Raw genomic sequence first — 16,309 nt, forward strand, 5'->3', positions numbered from 1 at the left:
TATTGTCATCAGAACTACATACAGCTGCCAATTTTCATGACGCTACGATCCTTGGAAGATGGTTAAACCTTGGCTACAGGCCGGACGTTATCGTACCTAATATTATTTAGCCTTTTTATCGTGTTGCTTAAAAATTAGAAAAAAAAACTAATAAATAAACTGAATGACGAGTTCTGAGTTTGGTTCTGAGACCATAGAAATATAATATAAAATAGTATATTGGCCAATCAAATTAAGTAAGTACATCCAAAAATAGCGTTTGTAGGAATTAATTCCCAGCAAGCTGAAAATAGCTTTAATTTTATTTGGTCCTAAATGCGTGTAATCCGAGTTTGCGCAATCCCAGGAGGTGTGCATTAATTTTGGGAGCCTTGGGAGATAATTTTTTCCTCGATGTAGAAGTTACTGTGAAACCCACCATCAGTTACAATGGCACTACCGTGGCAGGTTTGGTGGATGAGACGTTGGTAAAAACTAAAATGGCGTTTTCGAATTTTTAACTTGATTTGACCAAAAATAAATAAATTCAAAATGGCGGCCATTTTTTACAACTTAGACTACAAATTCAAATTAAGGTACCTTTCGGATCCTCAGATATCAATTTTCATCATGATTAGAACAAATGTACAGTCGGACGTACCGTTTTGGATCTACAAGCAAAAAACTTGAAATATAGCAGAAAATTATGCACACCTGGGATTGAGCACGATTTCCAGCATGCTGGAAATTATTTTTTCGAAAAATCTAATTTTATTGGCTTAATATAAAAGTGAGACTTCTTAAAAATAAGCAGTTGCTTTCGAATTCATTCATAATTTATGTGTGTTCCGGTTGAGCTAGATAGCACCGCTCACTCCTTGTCTGTCTCTTCTCTATGGGTCATTACCTTTCTTCTCGTCTCCATGTAACAAATATTATGCTGAAACATTACTCGCCCTATAGTTTCACTCACAATTCTCATCTAGTGGCGGAGCGTCGATGGAACTTGAATCCTACCGGCTTGCTCTATTTTCAGACGGTTGAGCGCTCGTCTTGGTGCTCATAAAGCAAAAGAAAGCCAAATTGGCTCCAGCCTAGTTGCCTAAACTTTTTTTTTACTCGCTGCTAGTAAGTACTGTAGCATGACGCTACATCTGTCGTCAATTTTGGAAACTACTTGCTTGTCTGTCATGTCTAGTTTGCTTGTTTGTTTAGTCGTGTCGTTACTTGCGTGAATCACGACACGACTAAACAAACAAGCAAACTAGACATGACAGACAAGCAAGTAGTTTCCAAAATTGACGACAGATGTAGCGTCATGCTACAGCACCTACTAGAAGGTACACCTACTTATTGATTATCGAATCGTTTAGAAGTTTCGGTTCAAAAACCATTTACTCTATCTATATGATAATGAGTAATCACAACAATGGGAAAATACCATTTTGGAAGGCGTTCATGTATTAGCTAATTATTTGACGGATACCCAAGTACCTACTCAACATTATTCATATTCAATGGAATGTATCTTTTTAATTTTTTCAGATTCAGTCGGAAGAAAGCGATTACAGATCAGTCTCCAATGCCTTCCTTCAAGACAGCAACCGGAAATCAGATCGCAGTAGCTATACACCGGACTCAGCAAAGGTAATTTGTGCCTTTGCGTTTCATAATACGTTAGATTAGAGTATTGTAGATTTGTTGACACATTGACAATTTCAATTGAATCCAAATCCAGATGAGGGTAACCAGTAGTAGGCCGAGACAGCATCTCGCCGCGAGATAGACTACCCGTCTTTTACTAACTGTGTGAATTATAGAGGGACGGGTAGTCTATGTCGCGGCGAGATACTCGCGCGCCAATCATGTGCTAGCCCGGCTAGTGTTGTTAAACCATTACACATACTTATAGACAAGTGTAATAAGTAATTGTGTTTTTGCCTGTAAACCTACGCTATAAAATTAAATAAACATACCTACCTAGGTACAAAGGCGGATTCAGCTTTATGGTCAGGGGTCAGGGTTGGTCACATTTTTTGATTTCCGCCATTGCCTAGATATTCATTAGATATATGTATAATATATGTATGTATTAGATATATGTGTACTACGTGCCATGCTGCCATGTACCTATTATATCAATTACCGATCCTACCCATCCAAACCCTAAAAATAGGCTAGCACCCTACTTAATGAACCAATTTTATAGATGGAAATCGTGCAGTCGATGGCCCCGGATAGTGGAGAGATTCAAGAAAAAAAGGTAGGTACATAAATAAAAAGCCCGTAGTACCTACACGGCTGGCAACAGTGGCAAGGGCACCCTGACCGAGGTATGAGTCGGAATTTACCAAGGTCGCAGTGGTCGGAAGCCTCGTTGCCGACCAATGTAGCGGGCGCTTAATTTTATGAACGCCTGTATAAAATTGTAAGATACACTCATAATAGCCGTTAGATAGGTACCTATTTATATTTTAAGGCGTTAACTAGTTGCATTTTTAATATAAATGAAACCTGTTTGTAAAGGTAAAGGTGAAAGTCTTTTTTACGATGACCAACTAAGTATAGATAGAGGTTTTAACATAATTTCTAATTATGTATCTGCATTTACAGTAACTAGGGTAAGGGTAAGGGCATTTACAGTAACTAGGGTCTGTTAACTATTATTAGTTCTAGATAGTTATCGTAGGTTTGAAAAAAAGCGACATCTAGTGTGGAATCTATGTAACACGATGAACTTAATCGATTGTTCTTTCTGGTTCCGTTCCGTTTTATTTATTTTTTCTTTTTGATGTGATGACGTGACGTCTGCAAACGCTACAACTACATACAAGTGGTCGGTAATGGCGGACGGTTGTTTCGCGTCCCGACGTACTATTTATAACCTAAAATATAGTACAAGTTTTCGGCGATATGTACGCTAAAGTTTCGTCGTTGTGTGGATTAGTGCCGTTGTATTTCTTCGTTGTGCCAATGCCTAATAAACTTTGCATCAGCTGAAGGCATTCTCTTCGTCGTAATTGAATTGTGACATGATATTACAAACAAAATTTTGACATTCATTCTGCTGATATTTCGTATTCGTCGCAAGTAAGGCCATTTAATAAACACTGATCTATTTTTAAACGTTTAGTAATTTCTTTACACCTTGGGAACGTTTCTGATTCTTGGTGAGACTAATGAGACTTACGAGTTAGTTTTGCTTGCTCCGAATCGCTGTGTTACTCACCGATTGTTGTACCTGCTCATAATATTATGAAATAAACATAAATCGCATACTAATAACGTAACACGGACATTCTAATTAAAGTTCATCGCTTTGACATTCATACCATCCTGTCATTGGACGCTAGTTTAGTAACACGCTTTTAATCACACTCATACAGTCATACATTATCTACTAAAAATCACTATCAGAAAGGGCTCGGCTCGAAGACCTGGAGGATTATGAGATAAGGGTTGCAATATTCAATAATCTAATTACAATCTACTTGTTAAGGATGCCATTGAAGCCAACTATATGCAAAATGGGTACCTTTCCACATGAGGAATTCAAAATGTAAACTTTTTTGGTGCAAGTTAGATGTGGGTTTTAGGTAGAGAATGGTGCATGCCGACGATCTTCAAATAAGGTGCTGAAAGAGGACTCGAGTGTGTAACTAACAATGCATGCAGTGTACATAGTATAACTGAGAACACCAAAAGGCTATGCATAACTTCCTCCAAAATGACTGAGAGACGGAAGAAAAAATCTTATAATGGATTCCTAAGGAAGGTTTCCTCCCTTTTCAATCTTGACACGGTGAGTAACCCTCAAGTTTTATTGAGTTATATAAAAAGACCTTCACCTTTACCAAATACATACATGTGTTCAAAAAATTATTAAATGAATGTTTAATTTATGTTCTGCTCTAACTGTGAAAGTGATTAATGTTTAATTTATAGATTATTCTATCCATATATGTTAATTGATGTGATGATTGATATGATTATTTTCATAAGGTTTTAAGTCATCAATCTTTTCATTTGTTATCATATAGGCTACATTTACATTTAGGCCAATGCAGGCAAGCTTTACAGAGCAATAGTGGCTGCATACAGCCTTATATTTACTGTTATTGGTGTGACATTGCTATCAAAACATTTTAAAATTTAACATTTTCAAATTATTACTTTAATATCACTGCATTTTTTCCTGTACAGGCTTTTTGATCAAATGGTCATGTTTGGTTATGATATGATCTTTAGCTATAGGTTTTGTAACTTTTGTAACCATTTTCAAATTCATCTCTAGTAGTTATTATTAATATTTAAGCAAACAATTACAAGAGAGTGAAAATCATGCTGCTGTCTCACTAAAGGGGTTGTCCAGAAATCATGTGATCATATTTGAAAATATTTAGATGAGAACAGTTTCACTCACTTGTTTTTTAAAATACAAGTGAGTGAAACCATTCTCACCAAAATATTTTGAAAGATGCTATCTCTCAAAAACAGGCATCGTAAAAATCAGCTTATCACATATACATACATTACTTTCATATGTTTTCATTCGGTTTTGATAGCAATGGCGGATTATTGAGGAAAAACGTATCATAGCTCCCGCAAATTGTGACAGTTCTATTTTTCCCGCTTTAAAAAAAATTACAGGTGATATCTTATCTGACCCCCCCTCCCCATCGTGATCATTCGTGATATTTTTCTTACCCCCACAACCCCTTCCCCTAAACGATCACATGATTTCCACCATGGTTTCTGGTTGACCCCAAAGACTAAAACGTATAAGGACCAACTGCATGAAGAGGTTTTGTTGATGTTATTATTAGGGCCCGGAATTTTGGGTGCGGGTTTTGAGAAGCCTTAGGGAGAGAACACTGCTGTTTATCAGTGGTATTAATAAATCAAGTTTTTTTTGTCTTACTTAAATAATACCTCAAACTTTCTGATGATACATAACTTCTCAACGGAATACCTATAATGAAAAAAAAATCGAAATATCAAAAAGTTTTATCCGTTTCATCTGCTTTATTGTAATGAGTATATTTACAAAAACCTTTATATTTTATAACAAGTTGATAAGCTAAGTAGGTGAGCCAATACAAGTGTTATTTTATTTAAATAAATGAACCGCATTGATAGACTAATAATATCGATAAAAAGCGGTGCTCTCTCCCATACATGTGTCAGTAGTCGCACACAAAATTCCGGGCTCTTGTTATTATGTTCCAGTAGAAAATTAAGAATTTTAATGACAGGTACTATCTAGTCCTGGTACTATGGTACTTATTTCAAAATAATCAAGATGAATCATAGGCATTCATTCTTATCTTAAGTGGTTTAAAATCACTTACAATTCTTTTAGTGTTAGTACACCATTGGTTTGAAATACATTTCTTCTTTCTTGCTTACAGGCTCATGTTACAACACCTGAAATGAAGCAGGTAAATAGTACAACAATAATGTGTATGTCTTTATTTTTACAAATTCACCTAGATCTACTGAACTAAATAAGGTCATGTGTCATACATTTGCCACTAAATTGAAGTAGCAAATAGCCAAACTTATCCCACAGCCACACTTACCCTTATTTCCCTTACATGACTTACATAACTACTATTAATAAATGTAACTTGGTGTTAAAAGGATCCTGACACAATATAGTCTAATTAGATGGTTTTTGTAATAGAAACATATATTTTTAAATTAAAACTATTACTTTGACATTACTGTACTGTAGTACTGGCTACAGCAGGTACAGGTGTGATCATTTAATTTAAAGTTAACTGAAAATATTGCAACAACAAATGCATTCACTCATTACACATTAGTGTCTTATTTTTACTTTTACAAAAATCACACAACAAGTGATTCACTGGTACTGTTGGCACTGAAATATACCAGAGTTTAGTAATGGTTGATTATATACCTAAATAGAAATCTTGGAATTCAGTCCCTTTGTAAGATTGCAGTTATTGGAAATGAATATAAAATGCCAATAAACATCATTTAATTTGTTTAATTCATTGTCCTTATAGAAAAGTAACCTAGGTTTAATTTGTTAAAATGTTGCAATGCAATGCCAATCAAATGATAACTTGAAAGTTACAGGTAAATGGAATCGAAGGTGGTGGTCCAGAGCGTACCACAGGTGAAGATGGGAATGTATACTTGACTGTAGTGTTGTCCCGGGCGGGCGGCGCCGGGCTGGGGTTCAGCATTGCCGGGGGCTCCGACAATCCCCACATCGGGGACGACCCGCACATCTACGTCACCAAGTTAATACCGGGGGGCGCAGCCGCCGCTAGTCAGTTGCAGATTAATGACGCCATATTACAAGTAAGTGGTTAACCACCTTATCCAATCTAAGGACATTTTTCACACAGATATAAGAAAGGACCATAATAATCGGGAAAAGCCTGTAATCGCTTCGGCTAGCCGGACACTGGTGATCCTCTGTTTTCTTCGCTTTAGCAATCTGTCTTCTGACATAGGTTTCATAAATTAATGTTGTCTTCTTTGTATTACTAGGTAATTATCAGTAAATCATTATATTTTTTTACTTTAACAACCATTACATTATTAATTCATGTACCTAAATGAACATATTTAGCTAAATAATAATATGGTATTACATTGTATTTAAAATAAATTATTTCACACCATGCATGAAATAAAGCACCAGATAATTATTAGAAAAACATAGATAGCAGTTATTACACACTTTAATTTATAGCTTGACCCCGTATATTTAAACTATCTTTGTATATAATTATATTATGTCCTTCAAACCTTGTAACTTAAATTTGAACCACTTGCCGGTGTCTGATTCAGTTGAATTTTGGAGCACATCCGTTATTCCGATGACAATGCAATAATATGCTAACATTCTGATAATGCAGTAGTAGTAGTAGTAGTAGTAGTAGTAAATCACTTTATTGTACAAAACAAAAATTGATAACATGAAATTCATATAAATTTAGGTACAAAGGCGAGCTTATCCCTATAAGGGATTTCTTCCAGCTAACCTTAGAGTAAATGAGTGGAAAATTCGAATTAGATAGATAGACAAACTTACAGAACGTACAATAATATTTAAGAAGGAAAACTACAATATTAACGTCTACGAATAACTAAAATACATCAATTGCATTATGCAATAAAATAAATATGTACTAGCATACATAAATATATAGTACTAAATAAATATTAAATAAATATATATATATATATAATATATAAATAATATATATATATATTAGCACTCAACCAAATCACAGTTCGTGGGAAAGCCAAAGCTTTGCAGTCGGAAGGTAGCAAACAGAACTCTTCGATGGAAAAATACAAACACATCGAGTTTGGGATCATTAGAAAGGTCTCAAGAAGTTTTTGATAGACATGCTGATGGGAAGAAGTTCAGTCAGCAATAAAAGTGTCACAATTTTTTTGACAGTAACTTGTTTTTAAACAATTTCTATTTAATCAATCGGATTGAAGTATAAAAAGTAGTTGAGTTGACCGTGACGTCATTGTGTAATGTTTCATATAAATTCCATATTAGCAAATCGTTTTGACAGTTCTAAAAAAGAAACTGATTTGACTAGTAGGAGAATACCCTATTACGGAACTAGCCTTTATTTTTTTTACAGGTTAATGAAACAAATGTAGAAAATGTGATACATGCAGAAGCGGTTGACGCACTGAAAAAGGCAGGGAACACTGTGAGACTGGTACGTTAGACCAAGCTTTGTTGATTATGGTAGACTTATATATGGAATCACATAATCCCACAATTTTAATATTAATAACTGTTTACAGAAAATAAAACGGCCCGGCACCGAAGACACTACAAACACATCTCAAAGTAATAAAGAGGATGCAGTCGAAATAGAACTAGTAAAAGGAGGTTCGGGGTTAGGATTCAGCATAGCGGGTGGCGTGGGTAACCAACACATACCCGGGGACAACGGTATCTATGTCACAAAGATCATGGCCGGTGGCGCGGCGCACCGCGACGGACGGTTGCGCGTTGGCGACAAACTGCTCATGGTCAAGAACACCTCTGTGAGTACATATCTAAACACTTGCTACTTAAGCTTGTATCATTTAACAACATGAATGGCGTGAGGCGTGCAATTTGACAGAGCTACGAGATTTATGAGTGTCACTAAGATCATGGCGTGGGGAAGGATCATCGCATTAGAAGTGCAGCTCAACGACAAGCTGTTCATGGTCAAGAACACATCTGGAAGTGTTAGTGTATTCGTGTTGTCGCCCCCACAACAACAAAAGTGCTACTGCCGTGCGATGCGATAAATGCTTGCCTTTTGCCCGCTTGAGGATTTCACATTTATAGAAATAGAAATAGAAATGTTTATTTGCCAGAATACGTTACAATTAGGTCTTAATACAGTTTTAGAGTCAGTATTCAGTCGACATAAAGCCAACATGCAAAACGTTTGTAAATTACATTTACAAGTAGGGTACATCAGGTACATGCATATAATTTAAATAATCCTAATACAACAACGTAAATTCATTACAAATATAATTAAAAATAGAAATACTTATAAATTGCACATTAAAAAATTAAGGTAAAATAAAATGGATTGATATGTCAGAGTTATGTCATGTAAAACTTTAATAGTACAATTGAAATTTAAATAGGCCTATTTGGTAAGTTCGCTGCGGTAATTAGTGTAACTCGTAATTAAGAGCCCATCAGCGTGCTCACTAGCGCCACTGCTAAATAATTATGATTATTTAAATTTAACGATAGACTTTTTTAAAAGGGGGCCGGTACGTACTGTATTTTGTATTTAAGTACCTTTTGAATACATCAAACTAGTTTTTATGTTGCTGGATTCGTCGATCTATGAACTATGAACTCAAAACAAAAACGGCCGTTTTAACTTTGGACGCATAGATTGACGAATCCAGCAACGTAAAAACTATTATACCTAATGTATTCAAAAGGTACTTAAATACAAAATACAATACGTACCGGCCCCCTTTTAAAAAAGTCTATCGTTAAATTTAAATAATCACAATTAATTAGCAGTGGCGCTAGTGAGCACGCTGATGGGCTCTTAATTACGAGTTACACTAATTACCGCAGCGAACTTACCAAATAGGCCTATTTAAATTTCAATTGTACTATTAAAGTTTTACATGACATAACTCTGACATATCAATCCATTTTATTTTACCTTAATTTTTTAATGTGCAATTTATAAGTATTTCTATTTTTAATTTTATTTGTAATGAATTTACGTTGTTGTATTAGGATTATTTAAATTATATGCATGTACCTGATGTACCCTACTTGTAAATGTAATTTACAAACGTTTTGCATGTTGGCTTTATGTCGACTGAATACTGACTCTAAAACTGTATTAAGACCTAATTGTAACGTATTCTGGCAAATAAACATTTCTATTTCTATTTCTATAAATGTGAAATCCTCAAGCGGGCAAAAGGCAACGACAACGACGAAAGGCGGGACTCTATTACTAAGACTCCGCTGTCTGTCTGTCTGTCCGTCTGTCACCAGGCTCTATCTCATGAACCGTGATAGCTAGACAGCTGAAATTTTCACAGGTGATGTATTTCTGTTGCCGCTATAACAACAAATACTAGAAACAGAATAAAATAAATATTTAAGTGGGGCTCCCATACACCAAACGTGATTTTTGTGCTGTTTTTGAGCGTAATGGTACGGACCCCTTCATGCGCGAACCCGACTCGCACTTGGCCGGTTTTTTTTAGTTAATCGACCGTTAATTTATTTAGCAGTTCCGACCACAACTGCTTAGGTACTTTTTAGAATGGCGTAAGCCTTCGCTTGAATTTGGGTCACTCTTGCTCAGACACTAAAATAACTGTAAGAAACCTCTTTTAACTTTAAGAAAAATGTTGTATTGTTTATCGCCATCTTCGACTCGTAAGAGAGCATAATAGTATTTCATACGCAATTACGCATACATGTACGATTGTATTTAATTTGTTATTTGTATGTAACATGTTGTACTCTACGTACGACGTCGCGTGCCTTGAAAGTTAATGAAAGGGCTATTGTTACATAGTGGGGATCTAGATATCGTCAAAGAAACTTTTGCGTGTAGGCAAGCCGCAAGGTTATACATGCTATGATAATAAAAAAGGCAACATGTAACTACGTCGAGACTACTGTATTAGGAATAGGTAAGTACCTACTACTTAAGATTTCATTTGCATTTATTATTAGGGTTGCCCTTACAAGTATCACTTGGTTAAAGATACTCGTAGGTACCACCTACCTACGAAACCCGTTGAATATTTTGTATTATAGATATTGGTATATTATAGATATAGGTACACAAAAATATTTACAGGGTTGTTAAGATTAACCTAATTAAACACAGTTGACAAAATGTACCTGGCATAGAAATGTACTAGTCAGGTTACTCTGGTTCCTACACTAGGCTTAGCCTGTCTCGTAGGTAACCCAGACTCTAATGAGTTTATACAATTAATTAACATAACTTAAAGCCTATAAGAAGAGGAGATAGAAAACAGAATTAATTTCACATTTTTTACAATAAATTATTAAGAAACAAGCATTATAAAACTATCTTAAATTATATTGAAACTAACTAAATTATACTTATTGGAATTTTAGTTATCTGTCAGCGTGCGAATCGATCAAGTTAATTGTTGCGAGTGAATGTGTGTGTGTGTGTGTGTGTGTGTGTGTGTGTGTGTGAGTGTGTGTGTGTGTGTGTGTGTGTGTGTGTGTGTGTGTGTGTGTGTGTGTGTGTGTGTGTGTGTGCGTGCGTGCGTGCGTGCGTGCGTGCGTGCGTGCGTGCGTGCGTGCGTGTGTGTGTGTGTGTGTGTGTGTGTATATGTGTGTGTGTGTGTATGTGAAAAGAGAAATTTATTAATTTGTCAACTTTTAGAAGATCTTCTATGTCCTCGTAGGAAAGAGAGCTCAGCCAAGAGGATATTTGTTTCTGAACTGACTTTAGTATTGACTTTGTTATAGACAAAAGGATGGGTGAAGTTAGGCAGACGTTGAGCGAAGGCTGATACAGTCGGGGGAACTGGGACTTTGAACGTGCGTTTTTGTAGCATGCAGTCGTAGTTGGGGGACTTCAAGACTGCTCCGTGAATCCTTGACACCACACGCAGGATAAAGATACCACGAACGCTGAGGACATCTAGATCGCTGTACACTAGTTTGGTAGGATATCTAATTGGTTTTCGAAGGGAGACCTTGATAACGGCTCGTTGCGCCCTTTCAAGTGTAAGCATGTGGGTTTTGCATGCTCCACCCCAAGCAGTTATACAGTATGCAAGTACGGATTGGCAGATGCTAATGTAGACTGTTCTAAGCAATGATTTGTTTGCAGTTTCTTAAAAATTTTAAAACGTAAATAAGTTTGCGTATACGCGATTTGCTGTGGTTGTTACGTGGTTCTTGAAATCCAGCTTTTCGTCAATTACCACCCCGAGATATTTTATGGAAGTCGCCCTGTCGATCGGCTGGCAATAACAGGAAGATGTTGGTGATTGGGTTCGGTTGCAAGTGTGAATTTTGATACTGGGTGAAAAAGTAGGAGCTGAGGCTTTTGTTTTATGAAAACAGATGAGTTTTGTTTTTGTAGTGTTGAGTGTGAGCAAGTTGCGATTTAGCCAGTCAGCTACAACCCACAGACCTCTCTCTGCGGCTTCAGCAACATTTGCCCAGCTGCAATCGTGGAAGATAATTGCCGTATCGTCGGCATAGCAAATTATATCAGCGTTTGGTAAATTGCTTGAAGCTATGTCATTAATGTAAACATTAAATAGTATAGGAGCCAGAACACTATTCTGCGGGACCCCGAAACCGATTTCCATAGGATTACTTATGTCTTGGTCTATCTTCACTCGTTGTGTTCGGCCTGACAGATAGCTGCTAAACCATTTCAAGGCGATCCCTCTCACTCCTACGAGTTCTAGTTTTTTTAGTAGGATTGGGAATGAAACAGTGTCGAACGCCTTGGTTAGGTCAAGGAAGGCACCAATGCAGCTTTCGTTATTGTCCAGGTATCCTGATATTAACTTTGTCATAAGTACCACCGCGTCTTCAGTCGACCTTTTTTCGCGAAAGCCAAACTGACGTTTTGAGATTATGTTATTTTTTTTCCAGGAAACTAACCAGGCGCTTACTGACCAGGATTTTCGAAAGAGCCCCGAGCAAAGAAATTGGTCTGTAATTACTAGGATTTGATTTGTCCCCTGCTTTGTGTAGTAATATGACCGCCGCCTCTTTCCATACTTCAGGAAAGATACCCTCGGACAAGCTAAGGTTGAAAATGTGTGTGAGGGGAGTGATAATGTAGCTTTTGATGGCCTTTATCAGACGATTTGTAATCCCGTCAAGACCAGGAGAGCTATCTGGTTTCAGGCTATTTATTATCGACTCAACCTCTGATTCGCTAGTTGCAATTAGGAAAAGAGACTGAGGCGGAGAAATATTTGATGACATTACACGTGCAAGGTCCTCTTGAGTTTTGTTAGTGGTTTTGAGCACGTCGTTGGCCACCGTTTCGCTAACTCTTGCTTAAAACTGATTACAGTAATCGAGAGATCCGGAGACTGTTAATTTGCGTTAGATCTGTTGGTTTTTGTACATTTTTCGTCGTGTAAGTGATGTTCTTGATGGAGTTCCAGAGTTTTTTAGGGTTATTCTTATTTTCTTCTAGCTCATCTGATTCGTAGTTATATTTTAGTTTCCGTAGAAGCCCGTTGTGGAAATTTTTGTAGCGAATATAAATTTGTTTCAGGATTTGAACATTTGGATTTTTGCGACAATTTTGGTGGAGATGATCTCTATGCCTTGAGCACCGGATGAGCCCAGGGGTCATCCATGGCTTAATCGTAAACTTGGATCGGCTAGTGGCTACATATGCTGAGTGTCTGGAAATAACGTCAAGCAACAGTTGGTTGAAGGCCTTAACAGCTTCTTGCATTGTGAGTGCGGAAGTGACTCCGGACCAATCAGAGTTTCGAAGTTCATTTTTAACGCCTTCAGTATCAATTTTCTTCACAAATCGTTTGTTTTGGATTTGTTTAGAAGTTTTTGTGCTTATACCTGTCACAATCAGGTCATGGTCTGTGATGTCTGATTTACAAACGACCGTTGCTGCCGGTAATCTTGCATTTTAATATACCTATGTATGTGCCTACAGAATAATGCAAACATTTAGCTCCTGCTTCCTTAAATAACTTGAGCACACTGTGGCGTAGGTAACCAAAAAAATCGAAGAACTATGTTACAACGCTTGCATCGTAAGTTCGATCTGAGCTATGTGAGCTACCGCTTCGTTCGCCATCTCTCTATCTGAGGGTTGTCTGGAAGAGAGCGCTGTTTAGCGATAAGTCCGCCTGTTGTTACCTACCAATTTATATCTTTTCTCAATGTCTGTATCTTTTTTCATGTAGTGTGCACAATAAAGCATTTTATTATTATTATTATTATGTGTATCTCCGTTTTAAAACTCGGGTCTTTCGAGCCCGGTCATTTATAAGGCGTGCGTGGGGATATAGATCCAACACGTAGAGACCGTTTGGAGAGATTTGATGCCATGTAGAACGCCTGTTGGAACCCATTCACGGGTACATCAATAGATACCCTTGAACCGGTTTCAGCAGGCATTGGAAGCTATTGTAGAGAATATGGACAGAGTACTTGGTCTATGGTTTAAGTTTGGGTGGAAAAAAGACTGGGCTATTGCAAAGAAGTCCGGACACCTGCCATAACATTGCTTGCACAAGTTATCAAGGCAGGCGGTGACTCGCCACTCGTTAGATGGGCACCTGATGCGCCATCGTAAAGACGGCCAGGCGCAACACCGGCGTCAGCGGCTCAGGGGTGTCGAGAGGTGTGCTGCGCTTTCTCCGAAGTTACTCGCGGCGTTATGCCCTTTAACACCGTGGGGACATCACTCTCCAAAAGCTCGCCAACAAGCTGCCCTGCGGGCTTATTATTATTATTATGTATTTCAGGCCTTTTGTGCTTTCGCTACCTATGTTTGGCTCATAAACAGTTGGACATGAACACTATTGTCGTTTTCAGCGCGGTGACGTGGACCTGGACAACGTGACGCACGAGGACGCAGTGGCCGCTCTGAAGGCGTGCGGCGAGCGCGTGCAGCTGGTGCTAGTGCCGGGCCCGCGCCACTCGCACCTGCCCGGCCAGCCCTCGCCACGCAGCTCGCGCGCCAACACGCGTGAGTGTCCTCTGTATACAGCGCGGGGACGTAAACCTGCCAACGTGACGCACGAGGACGCAAAAAATGACCAACGCCCCCCCCCCCTCCCTTTATCTCCGAAGCTACTGGGTCTAAAATTTTAAAGAAAATTCACACCATAGTTCTTTACCTATAGATGACAGGAAAACCTATTAGAAATGTGCAGTCAAGCGTGAGTCGGACTTAATTACTTGATTTTTGATCCGACCCCTACGGGTTTTTTAAGACATTTCAATCACGTTTCACATAAAAAAAAATACAACTTTTAAAAATGTACGGAACCCTTGGATCGCGAGTCCGACTCTCACTTGGCTGGTTTTCTAACAAATGCCTAACTGCTGGAGTCAACTCGATTTTTGATAAGACTATACAGTGAAAATGTATCAGTCATACAAATTGAAGTTTTATGTAATATGATAACATTTTATTTGATTAGGAAGGATCCGAATAAGATTAACCCGGAAACCCGAATGTGATCGATAAAGTAATCGTCGAAGTAACGTCAGCCGCTTCTGTCGATAACCTCGCATCGCTTATCACACCTGTCAATCCTGTCAGTTGCCGGCGCACCCGCAATAATGTATCGTATCTATGTTTAGCGTCGAGCGTCGCCAACTCCCTCCGCCGGGAAGACGTGACGGACAGCGCGGAGGAGCCGCGCGTGGTGGAGCTGGAGAAGGGCGGGCAGGGGCTGGGGTTCAACATCGTGGGCGGCGAGGACGGGCACGGCATCTACGTGTCCTACCTGCTCGCGGGCGGCCCCGCCGAGCGCTCCGGCCATCTGCGCCGCGGCGACCGTCTGCTGGCCGTCAACGACACCGACATCACCAACGCCACCCACGAGCAGGCGGCTAAAGCTTTAAAGGTAACATAACCTGTCCGGTGTCCGCGATACATGTACATCGAGTTATATAAAGAAAATAGTGCTTCAATACTTAGCTTCTTAATTGTATCCTGCAATGAATTAATAAATTATAATATTTATAATGAATGTTCAGTCAAGAATGGGCCATAGATTAATATACAAACGATCATTCATATTTGTGGCTTGTTTTTAAATGTGATGTTTACATTAACAATGTGAATGTGGTTTTAGGGAACGGGACAGAATGTAAAGTTGACAGTTGTATATAGACCACAAGAGTACAACAAGTTTGAAGCGCGAATCAATGAACTGAAACAGCATCACACTCTTTTGCGGACGTCACAGAAACGATCCTTGTATGTCAGGTGAGGAATCAGAATAACTAATGATCTCTATCATTTAGGGATTTCTAATTTTGGAGTCTTTAGATTTGATGCTTATACGTCACGAGGGCCTGAACAAACCCTTTAAATGCCATCGACGCCTAGATGTGTTCTGAACTGCTCTGCCTACTATGCTATCCTTTGGTGACTATGGTTCAAAGACTTCAAGTGTAAATTAGGTGGTTAAGAAACATTTCACTGTAAATCGGAATATAGTTTGTTAATGCGTTAAGAACCTATGGAATAAAAAGGATTAATTAGATGTCGAGTAAATTAACAGTAATTTGCCATTAATTTTGTACAGAGCACTTTTCGACTACGACCCGATAAAGGACGACGGCCTACCCTCGCGGGGGCTTCCATTCCGATACGGCGACATTCTGCACGTAACCAACGCGTCCGACGACGAATGGTGGCAAGCCAGGTAATTTATATTTTCGTATTATTGGTTTCTTTAGTGTTTATCACATTTTTTTTTATAAAAAAAATACGGGAAACCAGCCTTAATTTTTGTATGTGGGTATTTTTGCACTTTGTAGCTTTTCCTCAGTCACCCGTTGACCACGAACGCTGTAAAGGGTTTGAAACGTCGGGATGTATTATAAATTCAATATACGCGATATAATCCGTTTTCATAGTTTATTTTTATTTTAAAACGAACGATGAGCTTTTTCTTGAGCTTTAAAACATACAAATACGTGAGTGACCCGTTTTAAAATAATTTAATAAATTTATTCCCTGAGTAACTATCGCGGTAACCGAAGTAACATTATATGCATATGGTCCCAACTCCTAACCTAAAGCCCATCTCT

At 38.2% G+C, this 16,309-nt stretch overlaps 1 protein-coding gene across 12 annotated transcripts in view; it reads left to right on the top strand.

The window, feature by feature from the left end:
- Positions 1 to 16,309, top strand: part of LOC134742364 (disks large 1 tumor suppressor protein) — an 88,845-nt gene that overhangs the window by 61,163 nt on the left and 11,373 nt on the right. For 3 of the 12 annotated variants that reach the window (XM_063675458.1, XM_063675503.1, XM_063675467.1), the window contains 10 exons: positions 1,525 to 1,626; positions 2,189 to 2,242; positions 5,391 to 5,420; positions 6,082 to 6,315; positions 7,626 to 7,706; positions 7,795 to 8,040; positions 14,075 to 14,228; positions 14,849 to 15,114; positions 15,346 to 15,479; positions 15,802 to 15,921. In XM_063675458.1, the coding sequence (XP_063531528.1) occupies positions 1,525 to 1,626; positions 2,189 to 2,242; positions 5,391 to 5,420; positions 6,082 to 6,315; positions 7,626 to 7,706; positions 7,795 to 8,040; positions 14,075 to 14,228; positions 14,849 to 15,114; positions 15,346 to 15,479; positions 15,802 to 15,921 (1,421 nt within the window). Of the gene's footprint in view, positions 1 to 1,524; positions 1,627 to 2,188; positions 2,243 to 2,785; positions 3,150 to 3,575; positions 3,782 to 5,390; positions 5,421 to 6,081; positions 6,316 to 7,625; positions 7,707 to 7,794; positions 8,041 to 14,074; positions 14,229 to 14,848; positions 15,115 to 15,345; positions 15,480 to 15,801; positions 15,922 to 16,309 lie in introns of those variants that run through there. The other 9 variants (XM_063675476.1, XM_063675520.1, XM_063675512.1 and 6 more) reach the window with 9 other exon arrangements.

The sequence above is a fragment of the Cydia strobilella genome, chromosome 1, assembly GCF_947568885.1.
Source record: "Cydia strobilella chromosome 1, ilCydStro3.1, whole genome shotgun sequence".
Taxonomy (NCBI): domain Eukaryota; kingdom Metazoa; phylum Arthropoda; class Insecta; order Lepidoptera; family Tortricidae; genus Cydia; species Cydia strobilella.